The 27,075-nt window shown below is 41.8% G+C and overlaps 2 protein-coding genes across 5 annotated transcripts in view; both read left to right on the top strand.

Annotated features, from left to right (window-relative positions):
- cux2b (cut-like homeobox 2b) overlaps positions 1–16,745 on the top strand; it is a gene marked incomplete at its 5' end in the record, with an annotated part of 156,170 nt that extends 139,425 nt beyond the window's left edge. Inside the window, 8 exons of the mRNA XM_080767058.1 lie at positions 2,769–2,966; positions 3,697–3,939; positions 4,973–5,224; positions 9,008–9,176; positions 10,156–10,473; positions 11,498–11,686; positions 12,267–12,543; positions 15,788–16,745. Coding sequence (XP_080623184.1) covers positions 2,769–2,966; positions 3,697–3,939; positions 4,973–5,224; positions 9,008–9,176; positions 10,156–10,473; positions 11,498–11,686; positions 12,267–12,543; positions 15,788–16,634 — 2,493 coding nt within the window. The 3' untranslated portion in view covers positions 16,635–16,745. The remainder of the gene's footprint in view (positions 1–2,768; positions 2,967–3,696; positions 3,940–4,972; positions 5,225–9,007; positions 9,177–10,155; positions 10,474–11,497; positions 11,687–12,266; positions 12,544–15,787) is intronic.
- Positions 16,746–23,515: 6,770 nt separating this feature from the next.
- mtmr3 (myotubularin related protein 3) overlaps positions 23,516–27,075 on the top strand; it is a 41,213-nt gene continuing 37,653 nt past the window's right edge. For 3 of the 4 annotated variants that reach the window (XM_080766877.1, XM_080766878.1, XM_080766876.1), the window contains exon 1: positions 23,516–23,702. The gene's annotated coding sequence lies outside the window, so the exon portion shown is untranslated. The remainder of the gene's footprint in view (positions 23,703–27,075) is intronic. The other variant, XM_080766880.1, reaches the window with a different exon arrangement.

The raw sequence follows: 27,075 nt of genomic DNA, 5'->3' as shown, positions 1-27,075 counted from the left end.
CAATTGACTTATACTTCTACCAAATATGGTACTTTTACTCCACTAGGTTTTATTTTGAAAACTTTATCTACTAGTTAACTTTTTAGATTTTGGTTGTTGTTATTACAAACCATACATTAACACAATCAGCCCTGAGATTCCTTCAAAATAGGAGCTCTGGGGTGCCGGGAAGACTTTTACTCTGGAACCCCCCCCCCCCCCTTCTGTTCCGAAAAAAAACGGGAGATATTTTTTTGCTTGCGTACCTTTCTCTCGTTTCAATATCGCTAAATAATCCATCGTGTTCATATTTGGATCGAGAAGTCAGTTGAGAAGTCAGAAATGAAGAGTTTAATATCCATCAGATCAAAACCACAGAGAGCTCCCTGGATTAGGAGAGACGAGGCATTCTTTCTGCACCGGTAAACAGACCGGACCGGACCGGTAAACAGACCGGACCGGACCGCACCGCGCATGAACGAAAAGCGAAGAAACCCGTCGGTTGAATTGACGTGTGGGCACGTCGGATGAACGGAACCTGTTAACCACTGCAGCCCTATATACATTTCAGCCATTTGAAAATAGCCGATCTACAAGCGCACAATGTGTCTCGCTGCGACGCATTGTGAGCTTGTATCTGCAGTGCTATTTTCAAATGATTTTAACCCTCTTATTCCCAGCCTTAAATCACATCTTTTTGTGGCTTAGGCCAGATTTGGCGACTTTTTGAATGACAATAGAAAAATGTGAGATATGACCACAATGGCATGAAATATCTCATTTTCAAGGTGCATGTCTCTACTTCACAATGAAAAAGGAATTATGACTCTAGCATGTTCCTTCGTTGACTTATAAGCATTTTAGTACAACTTGGTTTCACTGTTCACTGAAAACCAAGGTGTATTAAAATGCTTATTAATAAATAATGGCAAATGCTAGAAAGAAGATTTTTATATCATTGTAAACTACAGACTTGCAGCTTCAAAATGAGACAATCTGTGACATTGTGGTCACATCTCACATTTTTAGATTGCCATTAGATTGCTGGCCAACGCCAGCCAATTCTGGCGGAAGCCCCATTTCTTAATTCATCATTTTTATGCAAAAATAAACTTCTGCGTTAAAATACAATCACGCCATCTTTTAAAGGCATTTCCAAGTAGTACCCCACGATATCCACCAGATGGCGGGAACGTACCATTATGCTGAAAATCTCTAAAATGTGTAAACTGGTATAACACTTCCTGTTCAAAATGACGTAAACATCCAATGAAAGATTGTCCCCTACAAGATAGCCTCTCTCAGTCGGAATGCTAGGCTAACAATAGCTTCATCATAAGTTAGTCTAAAACCACCCAAATCGAGCCCAGAAAGTCCCAAAATATCAGATTTTTTGCCGCGATTCACATAGAGACGGCGCGCGTGCACGATAGTGCACGATCGCGCGGATTTCGGCCGGTTTTTAGTAGATTACATAAAAATAAAAAATAAAATGCAAAAAAATCGGAAAAAAATGATAATTTTATTAATTTTTTTTGGAATTATTGTCTACCACGTCCACAACGTCCTTGGCCTTGAGGGATTTGTTGATAGCACGTCAGAAAACACGTCGTTGGCCATGAACCAGTTTTAATACATTTTTGAAATGAGACATTCTGCATTATTGATCAGTTTGACTTTTGGTACTTTTTTGGTACATTTTGATGCTTAATACATCTATACTTTTTACTCAAGTACATTTTGAATTCCGGACTTTTACTTGTAACGGTGCATTTCTATATTGTAGTGCATTTTTCTAAAGATATTTTTCGGAAAACGGGGAGAGAGATGGGGGAAGACACGCAAAGTTTGTCGGCATCGGCGGCACCAAGTGCAGCTTGTAGGTCTCTATTTTTTTTAAATCGTGAAAATGTGGCGCAAATCATATTCTTTCAGAGCGAACGTTTTTAACAAAATGGTTTTTTTCTGGGGGGTGTTGGCGGCCAGTTACATATCATTTCTCGGGTCCTATTGACAACCACTGATATAGAAACATGAGTTTTTTCATAAAATTGTGATTTTGAAGACTTTTATTTATACTCGGTTGAGGGCAAGCCCTCATTTTCAATGTAGCCGAGGTTTACAATACACAAAATACAGTCCAAAAACAATACATCAAACAACATTATAAATCAGGATAAATTACAGAGGAACTTTATACAGAACAACCATCAGTAAAATAGATTATAGCTGTTGGCATTGAAGCAGGAGCAATCGTGGTGAAAAATGTTCTGGAGCATTCCTTTGAACTGACCGAAGGATGGCAGGGAGCTCAGTTTTAAAGAGTTTTGGAGTTCATTCCACGAAGTTGGGCCATTGACAGAAAAAGCTGTCTTGCCCAACTCTGTCTGGGCCTGAGGAACCTTGAGCCTTAAGAAATCACTAGAGCGGGTCTGATACATGCTATTGTTCAGTTCCAACATGGAACAAATATAGTCAGGGAGCATCCCAGCAATGGCTTTATATAAAAAATATCTCGCCTCTCAGTCAGGGAGGATAAACCTGAGTTCTCATAAAGTGCACAGTGGTGGGTACCATAACTATCACCAGTAATCCACCGCGCAAGGCAGAGTGGTAGACAGTGTCTACTGTCTAGCCTCTTTAAAAGTGAAGGAGCAGCAGACCAATAAATAATGTCCCCGTAGTCCAGGGCCGAGAGGAAAGTGGACTCAATAATAGCTTTTTTACTGGAATTTGGAAAACAGAATTTAGGCCTAAATGGGTTAAAGTAAAACATTTTTTCATCCCAGGTGGAGCGCCTGGCAGCCCCGGAGCGCTCCAGCTCCAGGGGCCTGCCTCTGCCTGCCTTCATCAAGCAGGAGGAGGGCGGCTCTGTCTCCATGTGCCTGGCCAACCCCATCAGCAGCCCCCAGACGCCCCTCAGCGTCCTGTCGCCCGCCGCCTTCGTCCAGAACATCATCCGCAAGGTGAAGACCGAGATCGGCGAGGTGGGCACCTACTTGTGTTTATTTCCTTTAAAAAAAAAAAAATCTTTATTTAGGAAATGTGTCCTTTTTTCCATAATATTGAGGGACATATTTTAGAGAAATGTGGACACGGCTGACAAAAGCACCACATTTTTTCTCCATCACCAATGCATTTCATTTTGGAAGGGGGGGCCACGTCCACTTCAGTAGCTTAATGCCTGTTATTTTCAAAATGTCATTATGTCATAAGTAGCATGTGACATGGGTTTCATGATTCTGAATCCATTCCAAGCAATTGTTTTGCACGAAAAACACTCCTTGGGCTAAATTCTGCCATAGTAGCCACTTGCCCAAAGTGCCCTTAATGTGCTGACCTCATCACATGATTTTTAGTGAAAAAAAACCTAGTTTGACGTGTCACATGCTATTTAAAGCTTAATGAATTATTTATTTATTTTTTGACAGAAAAGAAGACAAACAAACAAGACAAACAGACAAAACAAAAATAAAAGAAACATTTCTCAGACCAGGGAAGCAAAGCAACCAATAGGATACCCTAATGACACAGGAGATATTTTTTTGTATAAAGAGATCCAATGGCTTTTCACCAACTTTATGTGTTATCATGTACTAAGGAGTCAAGGACGAAGGAAAGACAATCCCATAATACAAAAGAGAAAGATGAAACAACCAAAACCCAAAGACCTTTAATATATTATCTCTCTAAAGCCAAACTTTATTTGACCTGCAGGTGGGCACCTACTTCGACCAGCACTGGTCTCTGGAGCGTGGTGCGCCCCTGGGTCTGCCGGGCAGCGGTCCACCCTTCGCCTCCGTCTCTCCCTCACTGTCCTCGTCCTCCTCCGGGCCCTCGGCCCTTCCCCGGCCCGTCTGGCCCCGTCTGGAGAACGGGGAGGCCGGCCTCCTCAACAGCGAGGAGGCTTCGGCCGCGGAGGAGGAGTCGGGATCGGGTCGACTCGGCGTGGAGGTGAAGGTAAGCTGGAAGTAAAACTCACTAGAGACAGCCGTGAACAAACGCTCAACACGTCCCCAAACTCTTCTCCCTTCTGGCTCCAAACACTATGGAATGCACTTCCCATTGCAATCAGAACTGCAGACTCACTCCAAAATCTTCCGCCGTAGTCTGACATCCCACCTCTTCAGACTCCATCATAGCCCGTAGCACTTGCCCTAGCCTCGACGACCTTAGGCTACAGGCGTATGCAAAGGCTCAATTTATGTAACTTAGATAGCATTTTATGTAGACATGGCACTCTGTAGTGTATACACATAGTTTCATTACATACCGGTAGATATTTTTAGCTTACCTATGATTCTTGATGACTATTTTTGAGGGCCCTCTTATGGCCAACTTTGAGTGTTTGTGTAAACACAAACATTGAAGCCAAAAGTGAGGACGCAAATTGTGATTGGCTGGCGTGATTGGGTGGGAGATATGCGGTTGTGAATGTGATGATGATGACGTATTAGAGCTTCCCTCACTTCACACGCCCCACACATGTGATTGTATTTGTTGTAGAACCATATTTTTTACCTTGCTTACTGTGTGTCACTCTGGATTAACCCATTCTGAGCGGAAACCCCTTTTGCTGTTTTAAGCATTATGTTATACTTTAGCTATTGAAAAATTGCAGATCTACAAGCTCATAGCGCTGCACTGAGTGCTGCACTTCGAGCTTGTAGATCTGCTATATTTTTTTTTATCGTGAAAATGTGGCGCAAAGCTTTGAATATATATTCTTTCAGAGCGAACATTTTGAACTCAAATCTGTGCTTCTGGGGGGGAGGGGGGGAGGGGGGGGGTCCCTGGAACAACATATTTTCAGATGAGGGTCGGCGGCCAATTACATATATTTTTGGGGGTCCTTGACATGAAAATGTTTGAGAACCACTGACAGAAACACGAGTTTCTCCCGGAAAACTGTCATGATATAGAAGATATTTGTAGAATCGTCCTCAGGTTTATTAAGAGCGTCTGCTGAACTCCTACATTGTGAATTGTAAAGGTGGAGTCTGACGCGTCCGTGGTGAGCGGGGAGTCCCCCGGGCCCCCCGGGGGAGGAGGAGGACCCCACGGCGGGAGGCTGTCGTACTACCCGGCCTACATCCCCCGCGCCCTCAAACCCACCGTCCCCCCGCTGACCCCAGAGCAGTACGAGATGTACATGTACAGGGAGGTGGACACGCTGGAGCTGACCAGGCAGGTCAAGGAGAAGCTGGCCAAGAACGGCATCTGTCAGAGGATCTTCGGCGAAAAGGTCAGATGTCATTCTTGGATTTTTTTTTTTTTTTTCAGCAGCAGTGTTATTATTATCGAGGTATCAAATCTGCAGCTGCTCCATAGTTAATGAATAGGAGACTGATTTTTGTATGGATCCCCGCATCAGTGTTGTTTTTGCCAGCACATTTCTATTTGAGTTTTTAGTCTCTTGAATAGTTTTCACTTAGCTTCAGTCACATTTTGGTCACCTGGAATGCTTTAGTGTTAAGTCTAGTTTCAGTCGACTAAATATCATAAGATTTTAGTCAACTAAATCTACAGTTGATTTAGTCGACTAAAATGTATTTTGGCGGGCCGTAACGATTGATTTAATTTTACACTTGCTGAAAACAGCTGATCGGCTATTTTCAGCATGCAACCAATTGTAAAATGACGTATACTGGATCTCTTGTCCACTAGTCCCTTCCTAACATTTTAGTTTAGTTTTTATTTGTTGACAAAATTGCCAGTATATTTAGTTTTAGTCATCATGGCTTAGTTTGTATGTTTTTATGTAGTTTTCGTCATAGTATTAGTCGACGAAAACAACATGTCCCGCATACTATGGATTCCAATCATTTGATTTTGAGTATCTGCCGATGCAGATTTTTCCCGATCCGATATTTCTATTTTTATATAGCACTTATGCAATATCACAATAGTATAATATCCAAAACCACAGAAAATATCCAGTCTAATATCCGATCACGCTTATTTGCTCCCGATCCGATTCCGATCATTTGAAAATGTGATCGGCCCCCGATTTCCGATCACGTGATCGGATCAGGACAACCCTACCGCATACAGATTGACTGAGACTTTGTATACTGTATATACAATAGATAAGCTAGCTTTAGTTGTATTATCAATATTCTGAAATGGAACATGTGCCCTCATTTCACAGAAACCTCTTCTGGGGTCTCTGTTTCCATGTTCATTCACTATGAAGCAGCTACAGTTAATTTTCAGTTAACCATTTCTAGGCGGGAACCCCTTTTGGTGTTAGCATTATGTTATGCTTTAGCTATTGAAAAATAGCAGATCTACAAGCTCATAGCACGCCACTCGGTGGCGCGCTATGAGCTTGTAGGTCTGCTATTTTTGAAAAATCGAAGAACGACTGACATAGAAACAGCTTTTTCAGAAAACTGTCATTTTCAAACAGGCATTTTTAGAATCTGATCTCAGGTCAGAATGAAAACTGTCAGGATGTAGAAGACATTTTTAGAATCTGATCTCAGGTCAGAATGGGTTAAGCACATCGCCGGGCTCTCTGTGCGTGTCCTGTGGCACGCCCTAGGCAAGTCTGGAGAAATAATTCAAATGAAAGTCATACATGATTTAGTTCAGATAAATGTCATACAAAAATATTAGGCTAACTTCATTAAGGAGTACCAAGTCGACTTATTAAAAATAACACCTTCTTTAGGTTAATGCATTTTGACCCTTGTCTGTTCTAAACCGGGCCTATGCTATTCACGTTTGTACAATCATGCAATGAATGCACTGTTTGACATTTGCAAATAATCAATAACTTGATGTACCATGGATGGATTAATTTCCCCCATTTTCCTCAAGTGTGTTGCAGCCCTGAAAAGGTTTAAACCAACAGTGCTTGACTATGCTCTGGAGTCTAACTAACAGAGATGTTAATGGTGCACTGCTGCCCTCTAGTGCTGGTTCAAGGAACATGAATTACTAAAAGCTTTGTTGTATGTACAGTATGATGTGCCAAATGTAATAACTCTGGCAACTTAGCGCAGTGGTTCTCAGCCAGTGGTCCTTGGGGGCCACCAGTGGTCCTTGGGGGCCACCAGTGGTCCTTGGGGGCCACCAGTGGTCCTTGGGGGGGGTAAAATGAAACCATTCGGTTTCATTTTACGTTCTCAAGAGCAAAATTATTGTAACAAAATCTGCATTACTCAATTTACGAAGAAGTCTGCACAATTAGAGAATGAGTCTGCACAATTAGAGAATGTAGAAGAATTGTTATTTTGATCAATGTTTGCCTGTTATCTCTCCTACTATGGTAACACATCAATACAGCATGGAATTGTGGACAACATCTTATTTTTTTGTGGTCTGAGAGGCTAGATCTAATCAAATGGTGGTCCGTGGCACAAATGCCAAATAATTAATGGGCCTTGATGTGAAAAAGGTTGAAAACCAAATGTGAGGTATGAGCCTCACATAATCACAGTGATCATCACCCTAGTGGTCCTTGAGGGGGTTCCAGCAGGTGGTAACCAAATGGACCCGTATAGATCTTTAACTCTTGAGTGTAAAATGAAACCATCATTTTACTCTCTCAATAGTTAAACATCTGCATTACTTAATTTTCAAGAAGTCTACACAATTAGAGAACGTAGAATAATTGTTATCCTATCGTACCACATCAATACAGCATGGAACTGTGGACAAGATCCTATCCAGCGACAAAAACACATTATACAACAGGTCGTTTTAACTCCTTTCTAGCCGTGCTTCAAACCACATTATTTCAACGCCTAATTAAAACAAACCATTCAGCCGTGCTTTTCTCTCGGAACGCAGCAGACTCGCTGGCTAGACTGTAGCTAGGTTCTAGACTGTAGCTAGGTTCTAGACTGTAGCTAGGTTCTAGACTGTAGCTAGGTTCTAGACTGTAGCTAGGTTCTTGGGACATTTCTTCAGTTCTTGGGACTGTAGCTAGGTTCTTGGGACATTTCTTCAGTTCTTGGGACTGTAGCTAGGTTCTTGGGACATTTCTTCAGTTCTTGGGACTGTAGGTTCTTGGGACATTTCTTCAGTTCTTGGGACTGTAGCTAGGTTCTTGGGACATTTCTTCAGTTCTTGGGACTATAGCTAGGTTCTTGGGACATTTCTTCGGTTCTTGGGACTGTAGCTAGGTTCTTGGGACATTTCTTCAGTTCTTGGGACTGTAGCTAGGTTCTTGGGACATTTCTTCAGTTCTTGGGACTGTAGCTATAGGTTCTTGGGACATTTCTTCAGTTCTTGGGACTGTAGCTAGGTTCTTGGGACATTTGTGGTCGTAGTGACTATACATCTGTCATTGAAACATTATTCATTTTCAGCGATTTTCTTAGTTTTAAGTCATTTATGCACTTCAGGCGTGCATTAATGACGTTAAACCACCCCCCTCTCGCGTAATATTGCTTAATTCTAAGTTTTGGGTCTGATAAATAATGGACCTTGACATGAGAACCACTGCCCTAGTGCCCTTGAGCAAAGCACCGGACTGCAAAAAAACCAGAATTAAATTAACGTGCACAGGAAGGAAAGCTATGTGTAATTGTGCAAAAATCCTCATCCGTGTTCATTTAGTGACATTTTTTTTTACTGCATATGAGGTAGTATAAACAGTTCCTCACTGGTTACCTCAATGATTATGTCTACTTTTGTTTTGTTTCACACACATGATTATGATGTATTCCTTTTTTTGTACTCAATTGGGTTTTAAGTGTTATAAGTCTCCTGTGGACATGTGTTGAGAACCAGCACTTGTGCTAAAACACTGTAAGCAACGCATCTACAAATTGTACAATTGTGCAATCAATGTGACTGTGATGTCCACGTCAAATTATTTAACATTACATACAACAAATAGATAATCATTTGAATTGCTTTTCTCTATCTAACTTGACTGTAATGTTCGTCCTGCACACACACACACACACACACACACACACACACACACACACACACACACACACACACACACACACACACACACACACACACACGCACACACACATATACACACGCACGCACACACGCACAGGTCCTGGGGCTGTCCCAGGGCAGTGTGAGTGACATGCTGTCTCGGCCCAAGCCCTGGAGTAAGCTGACTCAGAAAGGCAGGGAACCCTTCATCCGCATGCAGCTGTGGCTGCTGGACCAGCTGGGACAGAGCCTCATGATGCAGATGCCCAGCCAAGGCCACGTTCAGGGTAAGAAGCACACACAGTTAGGCAGTTAGGGTGGCTCAGTCAGACTGCACACAGTCATAAACACATGCAAAGACGGATTCCTGGAGGAATTATTGAGAGCCTTTAAACCAACATTAATTCTGCCTCAAGCCAATAACATGAAGTATGTATGCATGTCTCTGCTGGGTTATTATTTTGCTGACAACATTATATGTGCATCCACGCAAAGCAACGTCAATTAGTGTGGCCTTCTCTCTCTCTCTCTCTCTCTCTCTAATCTTAATTACTTAGTATGTAGAAAGATTATATCAGATTGTATATTATATATCAGATTCCCCGGTGTTGGCAGGCTTATTGTGCTGACAGCGTGTTGCTTGATAACGTGGCGATCAGTGTGTTCAGGTTGTAGTAGCCAGCATTATTGCGTGGGTGAGCCTTGACGAGCCATGAGGCCCATATACAGTAGGGACAGGAGCCTATCTCCTGTTTACGTAGAGTGAGGTGGCTTGATGTACAATTAAGTACACCCCCGGGACTCGTAGGGACTTAATACCCCAATTCAACCCTTGATGCTGAGTGCCAAGTTTATAGTCTTTGGTATGACCCGGCCGGGGATGGAACCCAGACCTCCCAGCAGTGTTGTTTTTGGCAGCACATTTCTATTTTAGTGTAGTCATAGTCTTTGGAATGAAACTTAATTTTGTTTTTGTCATATTTTAGTCACCTGGAATGTTTTACTGTTAGTCTAGTTTTAGATATTAGTCGACTAAAATGTATTTTGGCGGGCCTTGATGCTGTCGAAATGACTGTCTTTACACTTCTACAAGCTCACAACATTTTTCGTCTTAAGTTTTAGTAGACGAAATCAACACTGCCTCCCAGTCACAGGGCGGACACTCCAACCACGAGGCCACTGACATGGTCATTTCAATAGAAGGATTGTTCAAGCCAACAGTAGCTATAGTAGATACTAACGTGTCATTTGATGTTCCATCCACAGATAAAAGCCCTGCGACTGCCCAGTCCTCGCCCTCTCCGCCGCCCAGCCCGGCCGACAGCCACCCCAGTCCTCTGGTGGAGCCTCTGGTCAGCCTGGCCCTGGAGAGCAGCAAGGAGAACCAGCAGCCTGCAGAGAGCCTGCAGGGGCTGAACCCACACCCCGAGGGAGGGAAGAGCACCCCGGGGGGCATGATGACGATGACCCTGCATCAGCCCACCACTCCGCTGGGCATCCAGGAGCTGGTGGCCATGTCCCCCGAGCTGGACACCTACGCCATCACCAAGAAGGTGAAGGAGGTGTTGACAGACAATAACTTGGGTGAGTCGTCATCAATCATCGTGGCGCTGCTTGTTGGTGGCTCAGAGCGTTGGTGCACGCTTTTCCGTTTGAACCTGGCTGATGGCCTCGGTACCCCGGCTTTTATTTTTGTTCGCATTTCGGCTCAAAAAATAAAATACTCCTTCCCGGTAGGAACAGAGTGCAGAGTGGCTATCGTTCCGGTTCAGTCTCTATCCTTTTAATACTCCTGGTGTTCCTGGTTTGAAATACATTTTAAAAGATATAAACAGTATGTATTACACTTATGGCCAGTGATGTAATGATTATAGGCCCATTCATACTATAGTATTATACCACCATTTGAGTGCCACGATTTTTTCAACCCTAAAACATGATCATCAGGTATTATTATAATATAAGGAGGAAGAACTTTTTCCAAAAAGTGTACAGTATTTGTTAAAATCATGCTTTTATGTGGACACGCCCACCAATTCATTAAGTTTGCCTGGTGGGTGGTGATGGGTGGTGATCCACCTGAACTGAAGCCGCACCCACAGCTATAGTTGTATGATGAAGGGGGAGGGGTTAGGGGAGGTGCTGATAGTGTGATCATGTCACTCACTATATTACTGTTTATTTCATTGGCCCGTTTGACTGTCAAGGGTTCAGCCTCCAGGAAGAAACACAAAGTGAATACACCATTGCACATAAAAACGACTCCAGGGTGTCTAATGAAGTACTGTCACCTCATAGACACAGAAAAATACAAACAAGCGCCCCACTTCTTTGGACACTTTTGACCATATTCATGTCACACTTTGGGGGAATATACTGTAGCTGATGATGAGCTATTGAGCCCCTTCCTACCCAAGGATCCCTAATGCCTTCCTCTTCGCCTTACCTCATCTCTGTCTGACTGTCAATGATATCACACTTCATGTTTTGTTACCGTAGTTGTCAAGTTACACTGACACACTTGATGCATGCGTACACTAGGCGAGTACCTCGAGTATATACTGACTGTATCATGTTGTTGAGAGGCTGCTTTGTGTTCCCCACGCAGGCCAGCGTCTGTTTGGAGAGAGCATCCTGGGCTTGACACAAGGCTCGGTATCGGACCTGCTCTCCAGACCCAAACCCTGGCATAAACTCAGCCTCAAAGGCAGGGAGCCTTTTGTCCGCATGCAGCTCTGGCTCAATGACCCTCACAATGTGGAGAAGCTGAGGGACATGAAGAAGATGGAGAAGAAAGGTGGATTTGCACTGATTATTGATGGCATCTGCTTCAGCTCCACTGTACTGTGTCCATGTTGCTGATTTATTCCATTCAAAAGCCATTTCTTCTGGTTACATTCACCTGCTACAGTATGTGGAGTTTCTGATATAGTATACTACAGTGGTTCTCAAAGTGGGGGCCGGGTACCCCCAGGGGTCCTTGAGGAAGTTCCAGGGGGTCCCCAGCTAAATGATAGTTGGGAACCAAAGGAACCAAATGGTTCATGTCGCTTTTCTCCCTGAACCAAATGGACACACTCTCAGAGTAATTTAATTTTAATTTAATAATATAAATTGGGGTCCCAGAGATAGAAATGCCACTAAATGGGTGTCCGTAGCCTAAACCTAATGCAAGTCAAACTGGGGGTCCTTCAAAATATAATGGTTGAGAGTCACTTGCTAGAGCTGTAAAAATCTTCAAATGGGGGTCTGCGGTGATGATTAGTGTCAATTTGGGGGTCCTTGACATGAAAAGATTTGAGAACCAATGGTATATTACTATAATATCTTTTTTCCTACTTCTTTGAAACCAGATATCATTTGTGTCTTCCCTCCAGCCTACCTGAAGAGGAGGTACGGGCTGCTGAGCACGGGTTCCGACAGTGACTCGCCCAGCACTCGCTCCGAGTGCGTGAGCCCGGCTCTGGGCTCTCTGGACCTGTGCCCTTACAGCCAGGTGAAGAAGCCCAGGGTGGTGCTGGGGGCCGAGGAGAAGGAGGCCCTACGGAGGGCCTATCTCCTGGAGCCCTACCCTTCGCAGAACACCATCGAGATGCTCGCCTCCCGGCTCAACCTCAAGACCAACACGGTCATCAACTGGTTCCATAACTACAGGTCTGCAGTTCTAGAAACGCGTGAATATGCAGTGCACAGAATATGAAAGAAAGCCTTCAATGTCCTCGCGGGAAATTGGTTTGCACGATGAGTCAGATGGAAACACAAAAACACTAGATATGTCATGACACATATGACATTAAAATCGTAGAAACATAAAAACATTTAAAACATGTAAACAAAATAAACGTAAGGCTAGCACATGCATAACCTACTGGTACAAGAAATATGTAGAAGACATATTAAGACAGCAAAGTTTTACCAGGCATTAAAGGGATATTTCACTTTCAAAGACACTTTTGGTAATTTTATTGTCTACTCAGGCTCATGTGAACACCGCAGACAGTTTTTAAGTTGTTTGATTCAGTATTTAGATATTTGATATTTTAGCTGCCCCGCCCACTTCCTATACAAACGCATTGTAACTTCAAACTCTATTTTAACCATGATAGATTCATCGAAAATACCCAACCTTTTTTCTGGTGACTGATAGTGTCCTTCCAATAGGTGAGGGGCTGTGGTTTTTCATTTACTGTTTTTATTTATTTTTAATAATACATTTTGATGTTTAGGGTGGTCTCAGGTAAAGTGGGCCTTCAGGTAAAATGAGCCAGCTACAGTTTCAGCTTCCTAGCTCCTAGCCCTTTAAGTTTTAACAGCCAATGGCTGCACACGTTTCTTGCCACAGCAGTACTTGACATAAAACAATTTATTTGATTGGTCTATATTTTTTATGGTGGGATGAGCAATGCCTCAAATCCAGACCGACATTGGAGAACACTGTTAGTGTTCGTGCAAGCAAATGTTACTTGTCAATGATAAGGTTTATAAGTCAAGAAAACTCTAATCTACAAAAACATATTTTGAATACATGTTCTGATGGCCTTTATTAGATATAATTCAGATTTTTTGCTTAGCTAACTCATTTAGTCTGAAATAAAATATTTTGTTAGTGGCCCAATTTACGTGTTTCTTTTTCTTCTTTTTTATCCCACGATTTTGCAACCCATTTTTTTCACCCAGTGTCAATTATCTAATGTAATCCTGGGCGCTACACCTCTGCCAACCTGGGGGGGCAGCGGACTGACCTCATGCTTCCTTCTATGCATGAGGAGTCCAAGCTGCTTCTTTTCACCTGACAGGGGGGAATTTCCCCGGCCGGACGTAGCGCGTGGAAGGAACACGTTATTTCCGACCGGTTCCTTTCCCCTCCCAGGCGCCCCGGCTGGCCAGGAGGAGATAGTTTAGATACCAGACTTGCATGTTTTTTGTGAGGGTACACGGGGAGAACATGCAAACTCCACACAGAGTTCAATTGACTTAAAGTTGAACAAAGTAATATGTTAATGTTCATTGTTTTATCATGACATGTAATTCTACACTGTATCTTGCATGCCATTCATTGTATTAATAAAATATAGGCCTAGTGACATTATTATTTTTTTATCAGATATGACTTTTTTTGCTTTTGCATTTTTTATGATAGAGTGGCACATTTTAGCTGAACACCTTTAAAAAAAAGCTTTTTCATAAAAATAATAATGTATTATACATTTTGTTTTAATAGATTTTTTTTAATGATTTATCAACATTATCATTGACAACTCGGATTGCTTTCACCTGGCATTTGCCCTGAGCAGTGATTATATGACTGATGATTGCACCATATCAGATGTGATGCATTGCATCTCCCACCATAACAACCATAGACCAATCAAAGAAACTGTTTTATGTCAAGTAGGCTACAGCTGTGACAAGAATCATGTGCATCGATCCATTAGCTGTTCAACTTTAATGGTAGCCATAAACGTCTAGATGTCTAATTGCCAATTAAGTACATATATAATTCCTCTAATCTGGTGTACAGGTGATGACATGCACATTACATGCATAATATAATTACAAATTCTTTCTTTCTTTATAATGGGAGAATTGGCACTCAAAGCCTAAACTGGTGACCACCAGGTGGCACTGAAAGAGAGCAATGAGCAGGCTAAAAATAAATGTTGGCCCATCTTAGCTGATCAGGTGGCTCATTTGACATGAAAATGCAAAAAAAAAAAAAAATGTGACTTATGTTTCAAAAGCTGTAGGGCCTAAACTATTATTATTTTTCATTATATAAATTTAAATCAAACATTGAAAACAGTCAATGTTTTCGGCGGCAGTGGCTCAGGGGTAGAGTGATCAGATGGTAACCCAGTTCGAACCCGGGCTCCCCCAGAGTTGGTGTCGAAGTGTCCTTGAGCAAGACCCTGAACCCCTAATTGCTCCTGATGTGCTGGTTGGTGCCTTGCATGGTTTCCGCCGCCATCGGTATATGATTGTGTGTGTGAATGGGTGAATGTAATGCACAATCTATGTAAAGCGCCTTGGATAAAGGCGCTATATAAATGCACCATTTACCATTTACCAATGTTAATCATATAAACCCAATTTAGTGTCATGCATCGCTTTTTCTTAGTTTCCCAGGCTAATTACCAAAAAGCGGCTCAAATTAGCTGACATCTCCCTCTTCCGGCCTCCTCCTGGAGGAGGTTATTTTCCAAAATAATAATTAAAAATAAATAATAACAGTAAATGAAAAAGCACGACCCCCTCACGTATTGGAAGGACACTATCAGTCACCAGAAAAAAGGTTGGGTGTTTTCGATGAATCTATATTTGAAGTTATAATGGGTTTGTATAGGAAGGGGGCGGGGCAGGTAAAGTGAATATCAAATATCTAATTACTGAATCAATTAACTTAAAAACTGTCTGAGGTGTTCACTTAAGCCTGAATAGATGATAAAATGACAAAGTTTTTTTTTTAAGTGAAATATCCCTTTAAATGAACATTTAAAGTGCAGGCATGGAGGAGAAATTTGACAAGCATGTAATTTAAGCTTATAGAACATGTTTGGGCACCGGGTAAATTGCACTAGACAAGAGAGTGCGTCAAATCGAACTCTAAATGCCTTCCTGCCTTTTTATTACAAAAATGTATATATATTTCTTTTTTGTCTTTCCTTCAGCGATCCTAGACATGTTTCTCATGAGCAATGCCATTCACCTCCTTGTTTACGGGCCAACAAATGTTGCTCATGTCTCCGAATCTACGGCCGCTCTCCATGGTTTTGATCAGAACGCTGATGTTCTGTCTTCATTTATGACTTAATCAAGCATCAGCGTGGCACTCTAACGCCTTTTATTCGGAGAAATTCCCCGGCAAAAATAGTGTTAACATGTCGCGTTTTTTGCGCAGGTCCAGGATGCGACGGGAAGTGCTGATGGAGGGCCTGCCGGACAACGACACGGACGCAGAGCACCATAGCTACTCCCCCTTGGCCCCGCGCAGCCCCCCCTACTCCGACGGAGAGGAGCGCAGGCTGCCGCAGCACTCAGGATACGTCCCACACTCCAGCCGGCCTCTCAGCGCCAACGCGGCTCTGCCTCGCGTCAAGCAGGAGGCGTCCGACAGGGAGGACGACGGGGAAGAGATGGGCTCCAGGGAGGGCTACGCCATGAGACAGCCGAGGGTTCAGTGTTTCTCGATGGCCGTCCAGTTCCCGCAGTTGAAAAGCGAGCGCGAGGACGGATCTCCAGCCGGCTGCCGCGAGCCCCACTCGGCCGGCCAGAGCCTGAGGCAGCAGGAGGAGGGGATGGGTAGCGTCCAGGCCCAGGGCCTGTATCACGGGCCGCTCTCACAAGACGGGCCCCAACGAGCCAACCAGTCCAGGCACGAGGGCGACGACTCCAGCAAGTCCCCGGTGGACCCGGTCAGCTTCAAGGCCTCCTCGGAGCCGTGCCGCAGCAGCCTGGAGGTGTCGCTCAACTCCCCGTCGGCCGCCTCCTCGCCGGGCCTCATGATGTCGGTCTCCCCCGTCCCCTCCTCCTCCGCCCCCATATCGCCCTCGCTGCCCGGCAACAACCCCCCCTCGTCGTCGAGCACCACCAATCACAGCCTGGACCCTAACCCCCCCCTCCTCCAGAGCCCCAAACTTAACCGGAGCTCTCAGAGACGCACCGAGAAAATGGCCAACCTCAATAACATCATCCACAGGTTAGAGAGAGCGGCCAATCGAGAGGAGACACTGGAGTGGGAGTTCTAGTGTCCGTCTCTCTTCACACACATCCACATCCTGCTCACGCAATACTCTCAAAGAGAAGCTTCCGGAACACGAGGAAATGGAGCCTGGCTCCTGAAGGTCTGTTCTCCTGACTCCCAGACTGTACTGAAAACTGCTCACAGAAAATGGAAAACACAGAGCTAAACATACAGACATATTCCATAAGAGAACTTTTAGGTAAGTAAAACAGACAAAAAAAAATATTTATAAATGTGTTTTAGGTTTTTTTGATAATGAATACTACTTTGAAATATATGTGACAGCACTAGCTGTTGTTTTACCTGTTGGACTTGATGTGAAGACTTTTGCAGCTATGGTGTCATGAAATGTACACTGAAGTTCTGTAGATTGCCACTGGGTGAGATTAAAAAAAGACCCCTGTCTTAAGCCATCAAAAGCACTATAACTATTTGAAAAGAGACACTGACCAAATTTGCTACTTTTTGAATAGCAATTTTTCAGATTTTGTCTGTAAGACGGGACAGTTTAAGTCGAGTAACATGAAATCCTACTTCTGACTGAGGGATAGTCCTTCAAGACTCTAAATATTCCACATCTCGTATGTACTTAGTTTCTTGGTGATATGTTTTGAAACTATTTGTAACTCAGACGTATAAAATGTGGTTGTACATGTTGTAGAATTGTCTGCAATAGCCTTCTCTAAACCTGATGTAGCATGGTATTCACCTGACCCCCTCCTATCCTCTGTAGTTAGTCACCTGTGATATACTTGAGCAAAAAACGAGAGAAAAAGAGTTTAAAAAAATCAGCCAAAAAAAAGACAAAAAAAAGAGAGAAAAGAATCACAACAAAAAAGGAAATGTTAAAACTAACGAGTATACCGTAGTATTTTTAGTGTTTTTGTTTTCTTTGAATAATCTTTGAGGTTTACAGTTCTAGGGCCCAGTGTGCTTTTGGTAGTAAATGATACATTCACTATACACGAGCACAGTTTACACGATTTCTTTCAGACTTATACCTCTCTGAACTGGTTCTCAGACTGTAACGGGCGAAGAAACACAGTACATGATATACCCGGTTACCTCAGATTACGTTGATCATTATGATCATCATGCTATGATCACACTTTTCATTCTTATACATATGCATTAACCACATTCTTTGAATAAATGGAGGAACATTTATTTTGTATCATGCCTCACAGACAGAACCGTCTGAAATCGGTGGGGATTGTTGCGATTCCAATGAGGGAAAAAAAAAAAAACGTCATTTCAGTCACAACAACTAATATGCTACCATTTGAAGAGACAGGAGGCAAACGATCCTGCCATTTTACTGACTCCGTCATGTGGTCAGTCACTCTTGTTTCCTCTGCACTTTTACCTGGAAAAAGAGGCAACACTTTTGAAAATGGTAGGCTGACAATTTCTGCCCTTGAATTTATCTTCCTTTTGTCTGCAGTTAAACCACTACAACATGACCTGATGAAATGAGCTAGACTTCAACTCAATTTAGGAAGAGGTTTTCATTTGTGGGCAGTTGCATAAGAAATGGAATGAACCATTCCACCACCAATATAATATAAATGATTATGTTTGGGCTATCTCCCAGGAGTGTAGTATTTTTGGAGCATAATACAAACCGTATGACCTCTTATCAACATAAACAGTAAAAAGTCAGTTTGTAAGTACAGTATATTACAGGACACTACAGGTTACAGGTTCTCCTCTCATATTATCTTTGCTCCTGACCACTTGTGTATTGTGTCTATAGACGTTTCTTTGTCATGCTTGCAAGTTGTTCTTTATGTATTTTTGCCTCTGTTTTATACTCGGAACGATTAACTAGATATTAAATACCTCGTGTATGAACTACTTACAGCACTTAGATTTTGATAATTGTGAAGGATTCAAGAAAAGTTCAAATATCAAAATTATCCTAACTTTAGTGTCCAAAAGTCTTTGCCTTTACTGTATCGTTGAAGTTGGTAGTAAAACACTTGCACATCGTCTAAATAGTTCAGAGGACTTGGATTGTATTATGTAGAGATATATATTACACAATTAACTGAAAAATAATATCTTACATTCTTGGAACAATATGTGCTGATTATATTGAAAAAAAAAGAAATAGAGTGTACAGATTTAATAAACCAAACCCGTACGAGCCAGTTCTGGGTCTGGCAAGCTTGCCCAACCTTTTAGACTCTTCTCTCAGGGTAGTCTTGCTTTTTAAAGCTTTACTGAAACAGTTGCTCTCATCAGTGGCAGTGAATAAGATAAGCAAAATAGTACCTGGCGTATAGAAAGACCTTGTCGTGCATTAAATGGAATTACGGAAGTTGTAATTAAGTCTATGGGACTAGATAGGTTTGCTTCTTGAGAGCTGCAGGTGTTCTCTAATCTATTACACAGACGTCCAAGTATGGTATCAATTGGTATTGATTTTTGGCACTACCAGGATGAAGCTAATGGATATCCTTTCAGAGATAGTTTGCAGACTTCACTCTCACATGTGGGAAACGAAATTCATGGAGTTACAGAAGATTGGTCTCTGGTTTTCATACAGTATACCTCCATTGTTTTGTGCATAATTTATATGCTGTATTAATAGTGACATTCTGTATATGGAATACTCATTGTCATACATGGTACACAGTAAAAATTGTCAGTGTTCATTTATCCATTTATTACCATGAGGGTCCATTTGGTTGAATTTCGTTGGTGTCGGCTGAAAATCGTATGTCCAAAACTGTTACTTTTTCAGGAAATAGCTGATGTACAAGCTCATAATGCATTGCGAGTTTGTATATCGGCTATTTTCGCTACTATTGTGCGACACTCTTGTAGGGCATTCATTAAATAAATATATATTTTTAAAATATATCAGGGGTTCTCAACGTTTTTGGCTGGGGACCCGCGGAAATACTTTGGCCATGTCTCGTGACCCCCGCCCACCTCCCCACCCCAATACAAATTGACCGCTACAATAACCTTAATAGAGAAACTGCATCATAAATAAATACTGAAACCAGATATAATCATTCATGTGTAGGCTACTATGTAAACTCTTAATTTCCATTTTCCAGCCATTCAGCAAAAAATGTGACCCCCCCCCCCGAGGGGTCGCAACCCCCAGGTTGAGAACCCCTGAAATAGATGAAATATGGAGATGCAAGGTTTCTGCCCGACAGGAACGATTTGTACTATCTCGAAAGTTACATTAACACTTTGAAGTTTACTGTGTGACATGATGGACATACTGTATATGGCTGAAAATGAAATGTATACTCAGGCCATTCTACCATTACACCTCTTCATGTAAACATCAACATTATTGTTTCAATTTGCATGCAATTCCATTCTGGTCACCCCCCCCCCCCCCCAAAAAAAAAAGAAACGGAATAGATAGACTCTTTTCTTTTGGATTGTTGTTTTGGACATTGGAATTGGCACTTAACTTATTTTACATCATTTAAAGACCATGCATGTTGCAGCTGTTGATACATTTGGTACAAGTGTCACCATGAGGCAGGTTAAAAATGGTACCATCTGAAAAATAAATGCAAGTATAATCACAACTCAAAACATACCCATTAATACACTTGTTTCCAAATGACAAATTTAAATCAAGTTTTGTTTTAGTTTTTTTGTGCCATATCATGCCTCGACGCATTGTCCTCAGGACTAATGCCTTGTGGTAAATCGTGATTTTAAAAAGGGGGTACAGGTTTTTTCCTATACCCCAGTTTGGAAAAAGCTAAGCTTTTTGTATCGAGAGGCCGAACACATGAAATGAAATGATTTTTTTTTATTATAATAATTGACATTGGTCACTAAATGATGAGAATTTGGTCGGCACGATTTGAGTGATTGCATTCATAGTTTTCAACATGGATACTAATCTATTATGTCAATATTTACAGCTCTGACAAGGAGGGTTTGTCATTTGGGGAAAGATGGACTTTGAGGTTCCAACTGTGAGGCACCAAGAGATACAAGTGTCATAAAGGCTTTAATAACTGTCTTATACCACATATTTCAAGGTAGGCTATTAAATGTTAATGAATGGACAAAAGTATGCCAAGCGTCTTGAAATTGAATTTACACATGTGTATCAAGCCATCATACAATACATAATTGTTTAAGATCTTGGTGTGTTGCGTCTTTATTTCTTCATCGATCATAAGAACTCCAAGCTCCTCCGGTAGATGTCTGACTATAGAACACTGTTTCCCAAACAGTGGGTCGCAGATAGCCTCGCAGTGGCCAGACGGGAATCTGTCCGTGGCAAAAAATTGCCACCTAAAGCCAGGCTTTAGGTGGCACTGAAAATAGTGTTGCTTCAGGGACCCTCCAGAATACCCCCTCTTGAGATTCTAACTCCCTTTTTCTGTTGAATTTCTTGACCTGCAACTTGTCAGAAAATGACTACATGGACGGTCATCATGTAGGTCACCAGGTCATTCAGTTCACTGTTTCTCAACTAGTAGAAAGATTTTTGCGGAAATTGCGGAAATGGAAATTGCGGAAATTGCCGAATTGCGGAAATTGCGGAAATGGGAATGATGGAATTGAGTAAATGGAAATTGCGGTATTTGCGGAAATTGCGGAAATGGAAATTACGGAAATTGCGGAAATGGAAATTGCGAAATTGCGGAAATTGCGGAAAAAACACTCCGCAACACTACGCAATTTGCTAATGTTTCTCATCCTCCGCAACACTCAATTTTTCCGGTAAATACAACACATTGAGCAGGGCACTGCAGGGAGTTGAACCCCGTTCCGGTAAACCAGAAGTACGACACCAGTGCCTTAGCTTTTGTGTATTCAACTATTTGGGTAACATGTGAGCTTTATCCTCTAATTCATGGGCCTGGATTTTTTTTTCCAAAATTTCAAAAAACATGGGCTATAACCCATCGTTTTTTTCATTTTTTCATTTTTTTCAAATCCTCAAAAATGCTGAAAAACGGCGTGCCATAGTATGCCGTACGATATGGGCTATAGCCCACTGTCCAAAATGATGATCAACAAATGAGTATTACTACATTGCTAAATGAATAGTCAGGGACCACATGCAATACTTCCACATATAAGAATTCCTGCGTATAATAGGCTGTGGAATAAAAGTGGAATAAAAGATAAATAATTCACTTAATTGTAGTCATGTTTTTTGTTATGTTTGAGTGTAGCCTTACTAGCCTTAGTAGCCTATAATCTGACTTGCAACACTGCATTGTGCTGAATGGACAGTATGTGTGTCAACATAACAGCTGTCAGTGTAAACAGATCACATCTCTGATAGATAGGCAGCAGCATTCATTTCCATGATTATTCAGAGGTTTACAGAACATGACAAGCATCACAAGACCCACCGTGTTTACCAGTGTGGTGTAAAGTAAATAACTACATTTACTGTAGTACAAGTACAAGTGCTAATTTAGTTTTAATTTTGTTGAGTATTTCCAATTTTCAATACTTTACTTCTACTCCAGTATAGCCTAGCCTACATCTCAGAGGTCATTGTTATTACAAAACTTACATTAACCCCAGCTGGCTTCAGCCCTGCGCCTATTTAAACTAATATCGGCTATTTGAAAATAGCCAATCTAGAACCTCTGTAGATCGGCTATTTTCAAAAGTTTTTAATACATTTTATGCATAATAATGATACAAATTTGGAAACTGGACATTATGCATCATACATCATCTCATTCTGGCCAATTACAATTTGCGTCCTCACTTCTGTCTCCAATGTTTGCGTTTACACAAACACATTCTGATGAATTGAAAATGGTGTAAACAAGTGTGGTGTCGTCCACAGTAACAGTAACAGTTTTTGTATCGAGTTGTGCTTTTGTTTGAAATGTACCTATTTAATTCTGCATACTGTTAAATCAATCAATCAATCAATCAATCAATCAATCAATCAATCAATCAATCAATCAATCAATCAATCAATCAATCAATCAATCAATCAATCAATCAATCAATCAAAGCTCAAGCTGGCCAGTGGCCATTCAATGTCAATGACATTCAATGTTTGTGTTTATACAAACCCTCAAAGCTGTCACCAGACTGGTGTTTACATTATTATCATGCCGCGCGTGCTTAGTCCCTGCTTCTTCGGCCCCGCCTCCCTCACGCACGCCGTGACGCACGTGCGCCACGTTCTACTACGTCGTGTGTTGGGGTTGGAGACAGTGTTGCCATGTCCGCTTATTATAAGTGACTTTGTGCTTGTTGTTCTGTAAAGTTGCTTGTAAATATTTGTAGTTGTTGCGGGCTGCTGTTTTTTGGGGGCTTGTTTCTAATGGGTACAGACAGTTGCTTATATTGGGCTTGTTTTCTAATGTCGTTTAAACCAGGGATTCTCACACATTTTCATGTCAAGGAGTCAAGGACCACCTCTAGTTGTCTGAGAAGGACTACCTACACAATCTAAAAAATATTTTGTGCCAGGGACCTGCATGTGTGTCATTAAAATGTTTCAAAAATGATTTGCCCAATATTTGTTTGGTTGAAAATAGCATATATACAAGGTCACTGCACGTAGCATGGCTTAAAAACCCTATTTATTTCTTTGGGGCTTCTTAGATAGTCTTGAGAAAGAATGCTGATATTTGTCCCAACGTGACATGTTATATACCCTGTATTATAACATGTATAAAGATACAATGTGACATTAATAGCTCTGTCTACAAAATGCTGTACCCCCTCCAACTGTATATACTTCCCCATTTCCAACGGTCTTTATTATATTATACACTTGCATTGGCAATGCAATATGTTTTTTCGAATCGAATTGCTTTCTTCTTTTTCTTAGACCCTGGATGCTTCTTTCTCACACACAATCTGGCAAGTGGCAACACTGACTGGTTGTGGAGAGATTTCGCGGCGGTGGTGGTGGTGATGATGATGATGATGATGGCGACGGCGACGACGACGACGACTCGGCTCGGCTGCTGCTTGTTGTACTACTACGGGAGGAGGACGCAGTGAAGCTGGCCTCGGCTAGTGGGATATGACCGATAGTTTGTTGTTACACGACCCAAAAGCTTCGGCTTTTCGCTTCTTTCTTTTCACGGTGAGTCCGTCCGACCCAGCCGGGTTGTGTTTTCCTCCGTTTTTGTGTTTTGACAGAGCTCGAGCGGAGCGGCCTCGCTGGCTGGGGTCCGCCCTCCATCTCATAACAACAACAAAAACACTACAAGCTAGCATGCTAGTATTGCTACACACACACACACACACACACACACACACAGCTGATTTATTTTAACCCTGCGGGTTTAAGCAATGTGTATGTAACACATTTATGGACATTTAACGGGCCCACTATTAGGTTACATTTGTGTTTCATACAATCTCGGGGTTACAAATGGATTTAATTCATTTTTAACATTTCCCCCCGGCTATTAAACCCGATTCGGTCAAATTCACAGTGAAGCAGCGCAGTTATTGTTTCGAGCTGTTAGCTTAGCTTACCATTACTGTCTAGCTAGTGTTTTAGTTTGTTCTTGACTAGGCTACATTGTTGCTATTGGCGAATACAATACATAGCTGCCTGTAGAGAGTTTATTTTAAATCATGTCAGCATTGCTGATATATGCATATGCATCTTCTAGGTTTCAGAGTTGATATTATTGCAATCCACTTGGGAGGGATGGATTTCAAGCAAATATCAATTGACTATACACTTTTTTTGACACAGCTAGCTGCTATGCATGGCCTGTAGAGAGTTTAAACCGTGTCAGCATTGCTGATAATAATGAATGATGCATATTATGCATCTCTAGAACGTTAGCCATTAATGCTAACGTAACGTTGGAAGGAATGAGCGCTTGCAAAGGATTTTCAGAGTTGATATTGCAATGAATCCACTTGGCAGGAATGGATATCAAAGAAATAACACGATACACGATATGAGAATTTGCACTTTAACTTGTTGCAGTCATTTGTTTAGGCACAGACGACTGCTAGTCCGTTGCCATTATTTATTTGACAGATGTTGAAGCCATGCAGCCAAACCAGTTGTATTGCCGGGCAGGCAGTTGGGGTGGCTGTATAAAAGTACAGTACAGGTCAGATCATCATTCATTACTCGCCATGAAAAATCTTCAGATTAGATAAAGTTCATATTTTCTGTTGCATGATTGTGTAGCCATGGATGGAGTCACGGGTTAGGAGTAAGGTTAAGGCTCTGTAAGGGGCTTAGACCTCCCTGACTGTGTAACTGTGAATAGTATAGTAGAGCCCTGCTAGACTGACTGAGCCCTCTGCGGTAAACATAGCGTGTGTGTGTGTGTGTGTGTGTGTGTGTGTCATAGAGATATGCGTTATCGGCCAACGCCAGCGGTGTGATTGCGTCAGTAGTGAAGTGAAGTCATGTCATGTTATTGGTGTCCTTCCGTGGCTACTCAGCAGTTCACACACACACACACACACACACACACACACACACACACACACACACACACACACACACACACACACACACACACACACACACAGAGGCTATGTCTGCGATCAGGGGGCAGGGTCCTTCCAGTGCAATGTTGGCATTCTTTTTCCGGCTGCTTGCTGGCTGCTAAGCAAGCCTGTCGTTGGCATGGCATCTTGCCCCAGAGAGAGAAGGTGTGCGATGCCCCAAGGAACCCTCAGTCTCCATTGACTGACCCGCAGAGATCAGGTTTCAGTTTCTGCTAGAGAGCCTTTACTGACCTTTACAACTATTTGTTGGCCTGCATCATGCTGAGAGGTCTCATAATGTGATGGGCACGGAATTTATTTAGAGTTCATTAATGCTTGATTTATTACAGAGTTTTTTTTTTTAAATGGAATGGTCAACGGTGGTCCCCGTGGGAGCTGTTTCAAACTTGTGGTCTTATGCAGGGTGGGAAATTGTTTGCCGTGTTTTGCCTTTTCATCCACCCAATTAGCAGGATCCCAACAGTCGCTTGTTTAATATTACAACAACTATGGCCGCAATTTGCAACACTAGATCCTTTTTAATGGGTTGAATCTAGAGTTTCAACACCAGCCAATGACGGCCCATACACCCAAACAGAAAAATCCTATCTGATTGTATTAAACAATGTTAAACTCACCAACATTGCAGCTGTACGAAAAGCTTCTACCTGCAAAGTTTTTGTTTCATAAAAACCCACCTTAGACACGTTATGAGCTATTTTCTGTCAATAAACTCTGTGCAGGTGATTATTTGTGCTGGAGTCGGAAGCGCTTGTTTTCAATAACTTCCTGAGTCCTGCATTATTGTGCAATTTCAAAACGCGTGGTACGCAGAGCTTCCAAACTCGAAAAATTATCATCTGCACGGAACGTATTGTTGGGTCAGCTACATGTAGCTTAACTTGCCCAACAGTAACACTGGATTTAATTATTTATTTGATGTTTTTTTTCCAGTAAGAATTGAGGCTCGAATACCTGCACCTGTATAGTGGAGTAAGCAATAGGTCTATTAAAGTTATTTGATACTAATTATTAGCTATGATTCATTGTTATCTGCAGTGTTGGGAAAGTTTAGCTACATGTAGCTGACACAACACTTCAAAACAGTGATTCATAGCTAATAGGCCTATTAACTAGTCACTCAGATTGTAAACAAACTTCTGTTTGGATGTATGTCTATGGCTGGTGTTGCAACTCTAGATTCAAGTTCAACCCATTAAAAAGAAAATCTAGTGTTGCAAATTGCGGCAACAACAACCATAAACGCTGGTCAAAAATAAATGCATACATATTTGTAATTGTATGTAAAAGTAGTGCTGCACAATTAATCGAAAAAACATTGCGATCTAGATTCAGACACATAATGAGATCTGATCTCATTTCTAAATTTGAGCAAGAATGGTGCAGCACTAGAGGCTGTCCAATTCATTTTAGTTACTCTTATGTTTTTTGCTACAAGAGAGACTTTAAGAGATTTAAGTCAAGCACTTTGATGTTGTCAGTTTAAAGCCACAGTAGTTGGCTTGGCTACAGGTGCCACATTTTGAATGTAAATGTTCAGCAACTAAAGACAATACATATTTTCATGGAAGAAATGATAATCGTGATATCGATTCTTGCGGAGGTATTAAACTAAATAGAGATCCACATTTGAGCCAGAACCGTGCAGCACTAATGTTTTTGTTCTGGTCCCCTGTTCTTTCCTACATGCACACTGTGCCCTCTTATGGACTGTTGGGTTCATTGGGTTCACACAGTACTTACACAGTTATATAAGCAGACTTCCTCCATCATTCATTTGTGTATGTATATACCGGTGTATATACATTATGCTATGTATATATGGCTGAAGATGGCTCACTCAATATAATTGATGATGGAAATGTATCAAATTGTTAATAAAAAAATATTAACTTGTCTGGCTTACTGCCTATGCCTATATTTCTGTTTAGTTTTTTAGTAACATGGCTATCCTGAAGAGGCATATAACT

This window comes from Protomyctophum bolini, assembly GCF_963924005.1.
Source record: "Protomyctophum bolini genome assembly, chromosome: 6".
In the NCBI taxonomy this organism is placed as follows: Eukaryota; Metazoa; Chordata; class Actinopteri; order Myctophiformes; family Myctophidae; genus Protomyctophum; species Protomyctophum bolini.
This window is presented reverse-complemented; position numbering and strand designations above follow the sequence as displayed.